Raw genomic sequence first — 16,159 nt, forward strand, 5'->3', positions numbered from 1 at the left:
CTAAAACCGAGCTCCAGATGAGGGGCTTCCTCCCATGATAGACACTGAACCACACTCGTCACTGTGAGAGAGGAGCCAAAACTCAGGGCGCAAGAGAAGCCCGGCCACGGCAGTGCCCCCCACCGTCTGGCCTGCCAGTCTGCCCCTTCCCCCGCTCCCTTCTCCTTCGAAGCCGCAGCACCCCCTCCTTCCTGGCCATTCCCCCGCAGGTGGCCTGCTCCCCACAGGCTTCTGCTGGCTTCGCATGGGATGCTCAGGGTCCCGCCAACTGAGTAGCAGCGGCTCTTGCTGCACGTGAGTTGAGTGCAGACGCTGGCTGGGCTTCCCACTCGCTGTTCCCAGTGTAAGCAATGCTTCCTGCGGGGCGGCCCGCGAAGGAGGGTCTACTGGAAAACCTCGCGGGCTGACACGGGGAAGAAAGCCCGCAGGTCTCGTGTTGATTCTGCGCACATCCTCCCATTCCTTGACCTGCTAGTAACTGGGAGAGAGTAAAATCACGTGGCCAGAAACACAAAGCTCTGGATAAGCTTCAAATGCGTGAACTAGAGAACCTCCGAAGGTTCTTTCTGCCGACGCATTTTAGGTTGTTGCGGTCGCTACAATCGATCCTATATAAAACCAGGATTTTTAGACTTTGGTTAAAAGTTTTACTTTTAACTCTCCTTTAAAGAGAGAAAGAGGGCACTCCAACCTTGGGATCAACGTCAGTTTCTTCAGAGAGAAAGGAAGGTGGGGCTTACCCCACTTTCTGAGAGGACAGACATAATGGTGGTACGTCTGGCGAGGTCCCCTGTCACTGACAATACCCCGAACCCCATCCCCCACACGGGCATTCTCAGCAACAGCAAGGGCACTGTCGACAGCGGCATCGGACCGCCCACTCGGTGGCGGGTAATGTCTTCTCCAAGCACTTGGCCAACGTGCCCCTGGAACCAGCGAGCCCTAGATGCCGGCTGGCTCTGCCTGTCACTAGCCAGATGGCTTCGCGCTGGGCCTCCCTGCCGTTACCTATAAAACAAGAACCGTATCTACTCTGCAGGGCCACGGTGACAATCAGAGCTGATGTACACGCCCGACACTCAAGAGAAGTGGTAGCTACTGCTACTCTTCTGCCGTGAACCAATGTCAAATTATCCAGATAGCAGAGGAGAGAGAGTCCGCCACAAATCCTCGCTTCGGTGGGCTGGAGGAACGTGTCCCTCTGACAGGACACGTGGAAAACAGGTTCAGGACCGACTGCGCCACAGGGAGAGAGAAACCTGCCAAGTACTCATTCCAACCACCCTTTTCAGTCTGAGTCCTTCCTTTTTCTCCACTCTTACTTATGCCACCTCCTAACACCTCTCAGCTCTGTGCCCCCTCCCCTCTCCCCCGCCACCGTCTCCCACCGTGCCCGGGCCTCTCCGCTTCTACCTGCATTGCTCCCGGGGCCTCCTAACCGGTTTCCTGCCTCCAGTCTCTCCAACCCGGATCCAGCTCTCTGTCGTTGTCTACAATTTTTAACATGTCTTTTTGAGCAGGACCCTCTTCAAAATCTCCCCATCCATCGCTCTCAGAATGCAGCCTTGCGACCCGCCTTTCCAGCCTCTGTCCCTGTCTTCCCACCCATGTGCTGCCACCACACATGGCTCAGTCGAGTTCTGCAGAAATGCCGTCAACTCTGCTGCCTCCACTTGCCCAGCGCTTCTCTGCAGACGTGACTTTCTTCCCTCCTTGGCACATTTCTCCTCATCCTGCGGGACCAGGTCAGCTGTCCACAGCCTCGCCCAGCTTTCCAGGCATAAATCAATCCCTTTCGCTTGGGGCCCCACACCACACGGCTCGCACTTCTATTTTAAAAGCCATCATCGTGTGTTATAGATGATTGGTAATACTGTCTGTTTCCCCTGCTAGACTGTGAACCTATCGAGGAAAGATCAGATCTCTCACTAGTCCTGGCACACGGCAGGATTCGATACATATACGTGTTAGGTAGTCTTGGAAAATGATGACGAAATTACACTGTGAGGTCCAAGGAAATCTGCAAGAGCACATGCGCCTTTGGATGGTGGATATATTTTACCCCGTAGTAAAGTTAAAGAATTCTCTCAGAACTCTTGATTTAACTTATTTATTAAAGATTCAGCGAGCCATTAACCTTGATCAGGATAGCTAGTGATAGTTTCAATTTAGTGTATACCGAAGGATGTCCAATTCCCTAAGTGTCAATGGTTATTGATAGATTATTTCCTGGTTTAGAAAAGGAAGCTTATGAATTCTATGTCATTCCTCAAAAGGACCTGTCTTTTTGCTTTTGCTGTGAGGCTGTACATATTACTATAAGGTTTATATTTATAATCATATGCTATCAGAATCAACACCACGACCTGTGCTCAAAAAAATATTTCTGATTTCTCTCTCTCTCTCTCTTGCAACTTCTCAAGAAGGATAGACAAGACACAAAATACAAGAAACACTGTTTACAAAGGGGCAAGAAAGGAGAATTTTACTCTCGATTCTATTTCTGTACTCTTTTAATTTGCTACCTAGGTACATGAGTTTATGTCATCAAAAGGACTTGTCTGGCTGGTGAGTTTGAAGGTTATTTTTATTTTCTTTTTAATATTTTTCTGTGTTAAAAAAAAAAAAATCTCATGCTATTTTCTAAAACGACATTTTGAAAAGACAATCCAATTGTCAAACTCCAGAAAACAGTATGCTAGAAGGAGCTCCTTAAGTCACGTAGGTTACTCACGGGCATCTTTGTAAAAATGGTAACAGCCACCTTAATGCTTATAATACCAGTATGCGACTTTGTGATGAAAGATTAGAAATAAAATAAGTACTTTTTTTCCTTTTTTTTCTTTCTTTTTTTCTTTCTTAATGAAAATGAGGTTCCTGGCTACAGATAGACACTAGTTATAAAGAAAACTTAATTTAATGAGATAGGACAAATTTGACTTTAACATCAGCTTAAGGCAGGATCCTATTTAAAAACCAAAATTGAGAAAAATGGGAAGCCATGGTAATTTTGCAACATACCGGAGGAATATTTGATTCATTTGAAATTAAAGCCTCTTTGGCTGGCCAGAACTTAAATCATATGTCAGTGACTATCTTTTTAATATTAATTAATTAAATAAAATGAAAAAAAATTAGTTGAAACTTAATCTGGGAGAACAAAGTTGAAGTGACCGTGGCTCTGGGGACTTTGTGGGGTATTCAGCACATCAGGAAGTAATTACACAGTATTTTCCAGAAGTGAAACAGTGAGTCTAACTGGAAAAAAATGTGGAAACATTTAGTTAGAACAGTAGAGCAAAGTATTAAAGACCCTTTTAAGGGGTTAACTCTGAAGGAAAATATGCAAATAATTAGGTCTGTAAACATGTTTTTAATTACAGTTCTAGGATAAAAGTCAGAGGTATAATTTGGCACTCGTGTGCTTTTCCTGAAAACTCCTTTCTTGCAAAGTGATGATTCTAACGGTCACTGTGAGGACCCAGCCTGACAACCAAGGAGACATCAGAGAAACGTTTGCTGGTTCCGTGATGACTTCCTGTACACTGAGGAAGGCCATGGTCACGTGCCTCCTTCCATACTCACTGGAAAGATTTAACCTACAACCGATGGAGACACATGGTTTTCATCTTCAGAGTCAAAATTCATTCATGCCAATGTCTTTTCATAGTTCACATGAATTTCAAGAGTTTCATGAAATCCATTTTACTGAGTTCATTTCGATTCCAGTTTTCAGCTTTCCATGGCTGTTTTCAGTGTGTGCACGTCACTGGGAGCAACCCTGTGTTTTTGATGCAAGTCATTCTACTAAAAATGAATTTCCTAAGGACCAGTGATGGAAATTAAAAGCACACATACACAAATTCAGAATCTCAACCTCTGACCACAAAACCCCCCGAAGATGGAACAGAGAACAGGTACTAATGCCAAGCTGCAGCTATCCGGCCATCGTTCAAGACACAAATATTTACTGGGCACTCGTTACGTGCCAGGCACCGTTCTAGGTGCTGAGGGTTCTTCTGTGAACGGAACAGAAGTCCCAGCGCTCACGGGGCTGCCATCCTAGCTGACCGTGCACCATGCCCTGCCGGACCTGAGGCTGACTACGGGGCTCCTGATCCAAACGCCTAACGTTCCAGCAACTAAGTGGTACAAAGAGCGGCGATGGCACCAAACCCTCACCCAACGGAGGCAGGAGCACGCGGTCCTCCCTGGGGTGAAACCACCTGGGGACCTGGACCCTGGAAGCGCACCGGGCTGAGGCCAGACTGACAGGGCAGAACAAGCTGACGATGCGCGCTTTGGGCTGAGTTGTGCCCCCCTCCCCGATTCCTAGGTCGAAGCCCTCACCCCAGTGTGACTGTCCGGAGTAAGGAAGAAATGAAGGTCAAATGAGGCAGCATAGGTGAAGCCTGATCCTACAGGATTAGTGTCCTTACGAGAGACACCGGAGAGCTCACTCTCTCTGCCACGTGAGGACACAAGGAGAGGTGGCCATCTGCGAGCTAGGACGAGAGCCTTTGCCAGGAACTGAACTGGCTAGCACCGTGATCTTGGACTTCCCAACCTCCGAGACTATGAGAAAATAAATTTTGTTGCTTAAACCGCTCAGTCCACAGTATTTTGTGACAAAGATAATGTAACGCGCCTCTGTCATCAAGGGCCCTTCCGGTAATACTACAGAGGGGCTGATTATATGAAACACCTGTGGGAAGATGCCATCCGATCCAGCACACAACAAATGAATCCTGGATTCGATGGTGGATGTCCCCATTCAAATACTGCAACAGCTTAACACTGTCTCTGCTGATGACACTGGAGGCTACCCGCAGCATTAACCGCTACTCCAGACGCCCCCACCGACGAAACACACTCACAGCCCTCAGGACCCTGTCCAGCTTGCTTCACCCGGAAGGCGATAAATGAGCACTAAAAGAAATTAAACTAGCGTTTTCCTACTCATCAGGCTTTCTCTGATAACTAACTGCTTTCTCTGGGCCGGTGGTCCTAACACCCATTTGGGTTATATAGCTTTTTACACTAAAAGGGTCTCTGCGGAATATCCTAAAAAAGTGACATACTGAATTCGAGCCCAACAACCTGGAATAATTTCACTAACTGAAAATACTACAAGGTCCCAGGTACATAAACATCTGCATTCAAAGAGTAACAAAACAGTCTTAAGAAACCTGCATTCCCCAGATTTTCACCTACTAGTTGTAACTTTCCTGTTTTCTTTCACGAGCTTTCTGCATCAAACAACGGAACACCAAATTTAAGAAAATTTTAAAGGGGAGACCATTTATCCATTGCCATCTCTCTGTGAACTACGTAGAGACCGCTACTTGCTAGAAACAAACATCCAGGTTCCGCCTGGAACTCAGTTCGGGAACCACCACTTTAAGTAAAAGGCCATTTCCGAATAGTTCTCTCTAAGCCCAGGAAACATCTGGGCCGAGGGGTCGCTAACGGGTTCCAAGGCCAAAGAGTCACATAGAAACTTCTCAGATTCAGACAGAAGGGACAGCCCGGTGATCACGGGGACCAACTCCCCACGGTGCCACTTACGACTCGTCCTGGGCGTTGTCCGTCAGTTTGAAGAGCTGCTCCTGCCCGTCCGCCTGGCTCTCCGAGTAGCGGGGAAGCAGCCCCTGGGGGCCCGTGCAGACACGCGGCTTCCGTGCCCGCTGCGCCTGCGTCCTGGATGGGGAGGGGACAAAGGGCAGAGTTAGGCATCAGGTAAAAGCGATGCCCCTCCTATTCCAGGGTGACAGCCCACCACGGCACACACTCTGAACCCAGTGGCCACCTGGAGCCGCAGTGCCGCCCATGACTGTGCAGTAAGACTGGGGACAAAGACTGCGGTTGTGAAGCGGAGCCTCGTCTTTGCCATTTCCTAGCCACGTGATCGCGGACGGGTCAGTCGGCTTTCACTCTCGGTTCCAATTTTCTCTGTAAAACGGGACACCGACACCTGCCTCACAGGACTGCTGTGAAGAGCGAATAATATAACACCCGTCAAGCCTGCGCTTGACAGAGAGTGGGCCATCTGCCGGTGGTGGCTGCTCCTGTTCCTGTCATTAACTTTGGACTTCGATTTGGTCACACTGCATTTTTCTAGGACTCTCTTCAGGCGAGGCCTCTCTGAGCCTGCAGTAGGTCAGGGGAGAGGAAGGGACCTTTAGCGAGCACACCCCTGCCTTCTGGGTTTCTTCTAAGAGGGGCTCGGCTGCCTGGGCACAGGGCGAGGGACACGTGATCACGTGAGGCAGGAGAGAGCCTCCACCGACTGGTCCCAGGTCACAGCCTGGGTCCCGCAGCTGTCGGCGCCCAGAGGAATCTGCTTTGCCATGGCTTTCAGGGTAGGCTGATGCCGTCTTTTTCCACAAAGCACATACAGGATCACTGATAAGTACTTTTTGGTGTTTTCCTAGAAACAGGAGTCCGTATTTGTCTTGGAAAGGCTGCGCATACTTCAGATGATTGATAAGAGTGTGCCCGTTCTGTCCTCGGCCTTGTACTCGCTGTACTTTTCATTATTTGTTCCTGGATTCCACTGAAGCAAAACACCCCTCTCTAGACACATCTCAGAGAGAGGGATAGGCTTACACACCGAGTTCACACTTCAAGACCGTAACAGCAGCGCAGAGACGTATTTGCAAGGGCAAAAAGTGCCCCGGGGGCCAATCGAGGCAGCAGTATGGACAGAAATGGCCAGAAACCTACCACAGGACACACGGTGGGTTGGCTGCCACACCGAGATAACTGCAAACCCCTCCTGGGCCCGGGGCCAACACCCAGCTCACCGGGCCGTGAGGTCTGCAGTCCTCTGCCTGGGTGATGTTTGTATGTGCCGGAAAGCCAGAAATCCAGTGATGAATTTTTAAAAGTTTGATAATAAGAATACCCCGAGTACTACTTAATTTTGTGCTCTTCAAGGGGGATGTAAAGGGACTCTAAAGAAGCTGCAACAATCTGCACTAAGGGAATGGGTAAAAAAAAAAAATTTATTTACATCATATACGCACGTACTCCCACTAGGCATAGTGTCAATTCCTTCTTCGAGATTTAGACCTATTGTTTGGATCCCAGCTGTTGGCTGAGAGTAGGGGGGACAGGTAGGGAGCTGCCGATAACTCATCAGCTGCTGTTTTAAGGGTGCCCGCCAAGCACTGCGAGTAAAGGGAACCGAAGGGAAGGAGTGGGGGGCTTTCTAGGGAGCAGAGCTCTGTGCTCATCTCCCTGTCACTCCAAACACTGCCTAGAACAGTGAAGCGTCTTCTCCCCAAGGCAGTGCTGCCGTTCTGTCCCCCATGAGGCTCCTGGACGAGGTTCGGGCTGCTGTGGTGGGAACCCAAAAACCAACACCCCCAAAAGGGGTGAGGCGGGGCCCACTGCTCATCACGCTTCACTATAGGCCTCGGCCTGACCCCTCCCCCCACGTCGGCCCCCACCTGCCGGGAAGTCTGCAGGTTCGACTCCCACAGGTGTCCCTCACTCGACGATTCCTATCATAACCAACAATGACCTCTGGGTTTGCCACGGCTCATTCTAACAGCCTTAGAACTTCTTCCATTTCCATCCTTGTCCATTCTCCTCACGGCAACGAGAATGACCTTTTCAAAATACAAGTTTGATCACGTCAGTCATGTGCTCAAAACACATTTGCTTCGCGTCTCACTTAGATAAAATATTTGTTTCCTGCCTGGCTCCCCATCTGGAATGTAAGCACCACGAGAAGAGGAATTTTGCTCCGTTCACTGTTATTCTGGGAACTAGAACAGTGCCCAGCTTGTGGCAGAGGGAGAGGCCATACGTATTAGTCGAATAAATGAATGAATGCGTTTGTGGGTGGGGGACCGGTATGAGGGCCATTTTGACTACTGAGCCAAAAACGGGAAGGTGACATGCAAACTTTGGCAGAGAGCTGGAAGACTAGAGATTCTGGGCTTTGAAGGTCAACGAAGTCAAGGCAAATGGGCGCTAACTAGATTCCCACTTCCCGACAGAAAGGTCAAGGGGTGTGTCTGCCCAGTCCACCGGTCAAAGCTCAGGAAGGGGCATGACAGCAAAGACGTGACATTGTGTCCCGGCTGACACACGCGCATTTTCTTTAGAAGAAATCATCTTTTCGTCAGTACCCGCAGTGGGAAAATCATGAAACCGAGGAGGAGAAAGCCTCCCGAGAGTCCCACACTTCTCTGCAGGGCTCCACAGAGCCAGGGACGTCACGGCAAGGCGCTTGCTTCTGCACCTGAGCCCCTGGCGGTCACGTCTGTAGCGACTACGGGGCAGCTGGGCCTGTAAGGAAGTGCGCTCTGTGTCACCACACTGTCAAATGGCTTTCTGGTGCGTTCGGCTATTTCTTGACTCGGTGGCCTCCCCTCAGGGCCTCCTCCAAATTTCAGTGACCCGACCCCACCCCTACTTCCCAAACTCGTTATCTCCTCGCTTGCAAACTACAAACCTACCCCACCACAGAGAACACCAAAGCAGAGCAGCTCCCTGTGGGTGTACGCCGCCTATCTGTTAAGCTGCTTTTCTTATCTGTCGTCCCAACGGGCTGCGCACTATCTTCCCATGTCCCAGGTCCTCACTTTGTGAACAACCAAACGCCAAGGGAGGGCTGGAAACGGCGCTCAGGTCCTGCTGCTGGGGAGCTCGCAGCGGCACGCGAGCCTCATTTTTCACATGCACGTGGAAGAGAGAGGGAGAGAGTAACTGTGCCGTACGGGAGCCAGTCTTCTCTTCATAGTTGTATAAATACCGGGACGACTTCTAGGAGGCGGGGATTCGGAGATACTCTCGTTAGAAGCGGAAAGTTGGATTAAAGGGATCCTCCCCACGATCCCCTATTACCTTATCACCGCTGATACCTGGAAAACGATTCTTTCTCCTCCGACACTCAACCGAAGTTTTAACTTCTGAGGCCCAAGTTGGGAGGCTGGGGGGAGGCGAAGCTTAAGGTCTCGGTGTGTGAACAAGCTTATAAACAGGAACAACAAGCTAGTGTTTTCAGACCTCGTAAGCCAGCGAAAAGTTTAATGGGACATTGTTCAGGGCAGGTCGCTGTGTGATGGAATTGTTTTCATCAAAAATGTAAGTGTCTAGACCAGTGCTGTCTATTACAAAATTGGTGACCAAGTCACGTAACCCTCTGAAAACAGCATGACGGTATGTGACATAAACCCTAGTGTGTTCACACTCCGCGATTCTGTAATGCGGCGGGTCCACCTTTAAGTGGCTGTCCTCATGACACTTTTGTGTGTGTGCCTAGGAGCCTATCACCACCGGGAAGGAAAGGACTCTATTTTTTTTTTTTTTTTAAACTGGACTCGTCATTATCCTTAGTTCAAGGCACACTAGCATCATTGGCCTCTTCTGTATTTTAAATGATGTAGTAAATACCTGTGAAACCACCACCGTAGCCCGAAAGCTCCACCACTGACTGACCAGCACCTGAGTCTCTCTGCGTGGCCATCTGCCGGCCCCTCGCCTCACCCCGTTCCCCCTCACCCGACAGAGCTGCTTCTCTCGATAGTCCCCACTCCCTCGCTTTTCCTCTTCGTGTGGTCTTATCACATTTCCAAGTGTACACTGGCACAGTCTTAGATTTTAGTTGTTTTGGGCTTTCGAAAAAGGACGTCACTGCCTTTTTCTGTCGTGGGGCTGACTTCTTCCTCCTTGAAGCCAAATCGCAAAGATTCAGCGTTCTTTTGTGTGCAGCTGTCAGTCACTTTCTGTGCCCGCTCGCTAGTATTCCGTCGCGTGACTACACCGTCCTTCACCCTTCTCCCTGCTGATGGCACGTGGGCTATTGCCAGGTTTTGCTACTACAAACGATGCTGCTGTGAACGCTCCTGTCCACGTCTCCTGCCGAACAGGGGCATGTGCTCCTTCGGGTGTGTGTCTAGGAGGGGTACGGGGCGTGAATGTTCACCCAACAAGACAATTCAAATTCTTCTCAAAGTGGCTAAACCAATTTACACTCCCACCGACACGGCGCTTAAGACGGCTAGTGATCTGTATCTTTCCAACACCTGGTACTGTCTAGAACCGCTCTGTCCGATATACAGCTGCTGGCCACGTGTGGCTAATGAGCCCCTGAAATGTGGCCAGTGTGACTAAGGAACTGAATTTTTAGAATGTAAATTAAAGAAAACGTAAGTTTTGTACTAGACGGCACTGGCCCGGACTCTTACGTGTTTGCTGCCTGGATGCGCACAGAGCGGCGTCTGGGCGTCCTCTCTCCCCACCCTCTCCTTCCAACCTAAAGCGTGATGGCGTCCAAGGATGAGAACGCCTGCCACGGGCGCCAGAGCAGAAAGGCTGCCTTCCGAGCTCCTCAGGCCCCCACGGACGGACCGTCGGGGCCGCCTCCTGGCCTCCCCTGGTCCACTCGCTCCTCTTCTCATGATCACCTTGATGCCGAGACCGGCTGCGTCTAGGGCTGGGTCTGGCACTACATCCTGGGGATAACAGATCGTTAAACCAGGGGTGGCAAAACCCCACCCACTCACCTCTCATTAGCTGACGGCGTCTCTTACTAACACTCGACATAAAAGGTAGTTTACGACGTGAGTCTATTTCGTGCACACGCAGCAACTCTGCCTCCACAGACCTTTGTTCAGCCAGAGGTCTGTGGTGTGCATTTAATTGCTGCCAGCTGGGGGTTGGTCGGCCATTTTGAGGCTTCGGCTGCTGCGGTTTATAAATTTCACAGTGTACAGAAAGAAGCAGGCCTTCCAGTCAACCAGCTAATCCAGAATGTCAGCACCAAGCCAACGTGAGCTTTGAACTCCAGGAGCATGTCAGGGAGTCGGCTGCACGGCCTGGACCACTCGCCCCCGAGGGACGGGGCTGCTGATACAGTGGCTGATACACTGCAGATACACCCAGCGAGGGAGATCAATACAGAAGAAGCCTGCATCTGGCCAGTGCTATCTGACACGTACCGGAGGCCCCAAACCGGTCTGAGTAATGAAAACAATCCATGTCATTTTCTTTAAGCAACAATAAATCCAAACAAGGTGACACAGGAAGATCTAACCAGTTCCACTCGGTCGATCTTGCCTTTCAGCCTGAGGGTCTACAGTTGGCCAGCCAGTATTTGTTCTTCGCTTCTATGATGAGTAACTATGTCATAGTTCTATTAGTTGAAGACAGATGTTGTACACACAGACACGTACCCCTGTGTGGCTTAAGTTATCAGTCGGTTGAGAAATCTGTCACGGCCAATGTCTGTCAACCAAGTGAGGTTCAAAAACAATCAGTGAACGAGGAGAAAGTGTGTGTGTCAAACGTGGGACTTCCTAGTCTCACAGAATGTTTACTTGACTGCTGTCTGCCCTCTTCCTCGGGGGCGGTGTGTACTGACCCCAACAAGTGATGGATTGTGCTTGCATCTACTTTATGTGTGTGTCCGAGACTTTTGTTTTAATTAAATATCTTACTGATATATACTGTGCTCGACTGGGCACAAACAAGTAGGCTGAGAACAGAAGGTCGACCCAGACCATCTCTTCAAATACTGTTAATAGATAACAGCTACAAGATACCAAGATTCTTGGCTGAATGGTTCAAACATTCGGCAGTGCCCTAAAAGGAACTCAACCCTCTGTCTAAACAGCACTCTGCACTGCAGTGTAGGAATCGGCTAAAACTTCCTCCGACAGCCGCTGAAATAGTTTGTGGAAGTTCGAGATGCCGGCCGTGCCATGCGCTGTGCCTGACCTCTGACCTACAGCGCCCTTCTCCCCACTGCGTCCACTCCCGAAAGCTCAGCAGGAAAGCTATCCTTCTGCACAGATTCCACTTATTTCAACGGAAACTGAAATCAGAGAGGGCTCTGCGAGAAGAGGGAAAGCTCCAGAGCTTGGCTTCGTTTACATCAGAAATTCTTCCTCATAGTTCCATGCCAGACACATCCACTTTCTAGAACCTACCCAAAGATAGCGTTCAATCTACAGGTTTATTAATAACTATTGAGCTTCGACCGCATTAAACTCTGAACCAAGAAAACTGTACCAGATACCAATTATGACAATTTGGACTCTAGACACATGACAAAAATAAGCTGGGCAGAAAGGAGCCCTAGATGGGACACGTAGCTGAGGATCCAGACTGAGGCAGCCAGGAAAACGAGTCCGCTCAGAGCCTGGGGACGGCTCGTGCTGCCTCTGCCCCGCTACGCACCGTTTCATGAGCATTCCCCGACTATCACATGCACAGGCCAGCGCTAGGCCTTCAGGAGTGAATCACGTTTCCTGGGAGCGTATCGGAGTCTAACGGGAGATCAACAGAAACGAGCAGCAACGGCTGACAGGACGGGCTCTGGGGCCTGGCTGCCTGGGGCTAAATCCCAGTCCCACCATTTACAAACTTCCACCTACGGCAAGTTGTGTGAACTCTTGGAGCATCAGTTTCCTCATCTACAGAATGGGGATGATGATAACGGGGATGTTGTGAGCCGTCAGTCAGTCGATACGGGTATAGCGGTTACCACAGCACCTGGTACATAACAAACACTCAGGAAAATGCTCCCTATGATGATGGTGATGATGCAGCGCCCGTGGAGGGGGCCACGGATAAACAAGGGGGGCCCCAACCTCGCTCGGGCGGCTGAAGCCCAAGGCGGGCCAGGGTCCAACGTCCAACCTTTCTCACTTCGTTTTCTTACTGGGGAAACGGCTTCAAACTGAAATAGTCTCCTTTCCCTCTTGTTAACAACATTCTACTTACCTCTCCCCGGAGTTCTGAAGGCATCTGTGTAACAACACATAAAACCCCACATTGTATTGCTGCGATTGTAAATGTGGTAAAGATGTTGATTCACGTAATCGTTAGAAATTCTATTACTGTTGCTGTTAAGTTTTTGGTAATTTGACATCCTGCAGTGGGGGACCACATTTCCTGGGCTGGGTTTTCTCCCATCAGTGGGATTCACACCTGACTTGTTTATAGGGGTCAAGGCTTCCTACAACCTAACACATGTTTTGGGGACCCCATGACATTGCAACCGTGACAGCTGGTAGGACTAATGCCAACAGATCTGCCTGCTGGGATTTAAACTCTAAGAACAAAACCATTCCAGAGGTAGTTTTTTCCCTGTCAACTAACTGCCTCGGGGTGAGACTACCTGTTCCTGAGGCTGGGGGAGGGGCGAAGCAGACTGGCTTCATAACGAATTCCCACCAAGTGTTCACTGTCACCGTGAGACTGCGGCCCCACGGGGCTGGAGTTCCACAATGCCTAACACGCATTCTGGGGTTGCTCTGCTTTAAAAAAAAAAAAAAAAAGTAGACAACTTATAAAGTGGCTTGCAACTTTCAACGTCATCACAAAAATGAGGCATTTTGTAAATGCAGGCTTCATCTGTGTTCTAAGTACAACACTCTGGCTTATTACAGGTGTCCCTCAAGCCATCGCCAAATTCCCTGCTAAACTGTCACTTCTCATGCCAATCCCAAGATATTTCACATGGGCCAAAATATGCAATTCCTGGTAACTTCATTTTGTGGCTATTAAGTACAAATCCTAATGATAATAAGCGGACTAAACTAAATAAGCCGGATATTTTCAGACTGACTGCTAGCAAATTACGTAATTTAAAGAAGTCTTTATATTCTCTCTCTTCTCCCCAGACCTGATCTCTTTTAAGAGACAGATGACATACAGGAGCGTGGTGGTACAGAGGACACAAGGCTTTGGAAGAAGACCAGCAGAGGCCGGAATCCCAGCCCAGCTCCTTACTGGCTGAGGGATCGTGAAGAAGCTACGCGGTCGCCCTCCGCCTTAGGTGAGCGCGTACTTGTTTGCAGAAAATGTTGAGATGGGCACAGCACAGTGCCTGGCACATGACAGTTAACAAAAGTGGTCTCCCTCCTGCCCTTACTCAGAATTAATGGGCGGCAAGTCAAATTAAGATACCGAAATGCAAAACTTTTGAAATGTAGATGTAAAATTTTAGTCACTATGGGAGACCTGACTTAGTGAATATGTAGGAGTGACTCATCAAATGTTCAGATACTGAGCTGTTTTCTAAAGGACCAGGGCCTACGTGTTAATTCACTTGGCCTGTCCCATCCACACCTTCTTCGCTTAAAGAAAAAGAATTTTTTAAGAGCTAAAGCTAAACAACCCAGCAGTTCAAGGAATTATACCAAATGTTGAATTCTTAGAACTGGAATAATAATTTTAGAATACTGCCATTAATAAAGTTCACCGTAACAGAGGTTTCCAGTGGTGGAGCACGTCCTCTACATGGAGTTTGTCAAACAGCCTGAATCCATCCGGCCCCTGAAAATGGAGCTGCCCTGGCTGAAGAGGGGCCGGCCGTGTCCTTCGTGACCCCCCGCCCCGGGGCACCTCAGTTGTGTGAAGGGCCCTCCTTCAGGACCAAAGCAGAGCAGGTATGGCGCCTGCTCTGTGATTCATTTATTTGCTATTTCAAGACTACCCATCACTCAGGCCGGATGTTTTATACAACCTTTTACTATCAAATAGAGTACAGTGGAGGGTGAGTTGGAAAAAAAAAAACACTTCAAAAACGGGCAAGGACTAAAAATTAACAACTGTCATGAGGATGACAATTTCGGCACAGCTGTCACACTCACAGGAGTAAACAGGACTGGCTTCGGGCCCTGAGGTTGGACATCAGGAGGTAGGGGGAGAAACTGAGACTCCAGGAGGGTCCCAGAGCCAGCTGATGACACCTTCCCAGCCCCCAGTCTTTCCCAGGCAGGGGTGTGTGTCTGACCTAACCATGACCTGGACAGTGTGCAGAGAGCTGGATGGAAGCTACGTGGACTCCGAGCTTTCTGTCTTTCCTCCGTGCCGTTTTACCCCCGCACCTAGGACAGTGCCCAGCACACAGTGGGTGTGCAAGACACACACGAGACCAGCGGCCACAAGCCCGTTACAACTGGTGGCAGGAGACCCACAGCTGCTGCTTCCGAAGCCAAGGGGGTGGAACTCCTCCCAGATGAGCTGGGAGTTGGTAAGGACCCAGGGACCCCTGAGGCATAAGGATGCTGGCCATTCCTTCACGGAGGGACACTAGAAAGTTATCGACCTCGGTCATGTTCTCCCGGGGGCACTGGAGAGCGGCCTGGTGGCCTTGGGGGAATGTGCACGCCTGCGCTCTCCCAGGAAGTGAAAGAGCAGCGAGGCCTGGCTCCCTGCGGACAGCCCGGTCCAGCCCTGACGCTCAGCACGGGGGCAGCTCAGAACCTTCGGGCCGCGGTCACCGGTTCTCCGCGCTAGCTCAGATTCCAAGGACTCCTTTCAAAGGGTTTTTACTGTATGGCTTTCATTATTTCCGTCCCAACTTTTAGGCTCTTTCGACTTAAAGAAACCAACTACCTACTCCTCATCTTCTGACCAGCTGGTGCTTTTTTGTTTGTCCTCAAATTTAGCCTCTGGCCATGCTCTCTCGAAACGCCAAGGCCACCTCTAATCAAATCTGCCCCTCTATGAGCAAGAGATGGCACCTTCTCTTTGAACTTGTGTCAAACTGGCTCTGGCCCTTCGTTCCAATGCCCTCAAGAGCATCTTGGATTTTTCAGGCAAAAGACAAGACCTGTCTTTGTCCTGGCTGTTGTTACAGTAACTGGTCACGAAGCCAGAGCAGGAACAATGCGTGGAGGACACTCATGTGTCCGAGCGGGGACTAGGTTCAGCGGTGTCTTTTCTCTCTGGACGGGAAGGAAGCAGAACACAAGCCGGCGGCTCGGCGATGCCCTTTGGTGCCTCTACAAGGGGTCCGTTTCTGCCTAGTGCCATGATGTTCAACGTGGTGACAAAAGATTATTGTTTACTCGGTGATAAGAAGGTCAAGCTGCCTTATAATTAAGTGCCGCCAGTGTGAACATGAATGGGGCTGATCGGCAGAGTCCATCCGCCCTTGGCAAACTGGTTTGTTTGGTCTGGACAGCAAACAACATTCCACACTACTGGATTTTTTTTTCCTCCCAGATCCCCTGCGGCCTCATCACCCCTGAACCTTTTTTAAAAATTACAATCTGTTCTGCTGTCTCGAGTTACATTCTGTAAATAATAAGCAACACTGATGAAATGCAAAAAGCTGAAAATTCGTAAAGCAGAAAGATCTGCAGTATGTCCCACATCTGTGTCACATTAAATATGCACTCAACAGATT

At 49.6% G+C, this 16,159-nt stretch overlaps 1 protein-coding gene across 5 annotated transcripts in view; it reads right to left on the bottom strand.

Annotated features, from left to right (window-relative positions):
• Positions 1 to 16,159, bottom strand: part of VPS13D (vacuolar protein sorting 13 homolog D) — a 218,420-nt gene that overhangs the window by 7,536 nt on the left and 194,725 nt on the right. For all 5 annotated transcript variants that reach the window (XM_039842182.1, XM_039842184.1, XM_039842183.1 and 2 more), the window contains one exon: positions 5,569 to 5,700. In XM_039842182.1, the coding sequence (XP_039698116.1) occupies positions 5,569 to 5,700 (132 nt within the window). The remainder of the gene's footprint in view (positions 1 to 5,568; positions 5,701 to 16,159) is intronic.

The sequence above is a fragment of the Pteropus medius genome, unplaced genomic scaffold, assembly GCF_902729225.1.
Source record: "Pteropus medius unplaced genomic scaffold, Ma_sr-lr_union100, whole genome shotgun sequence".
Taxonomy (NCBI): Eukaryota; Metazoa; Chordata; class Mammalia; order Chiroptera; family Pteropodidae; genus Pteropus; species Pteropus medius.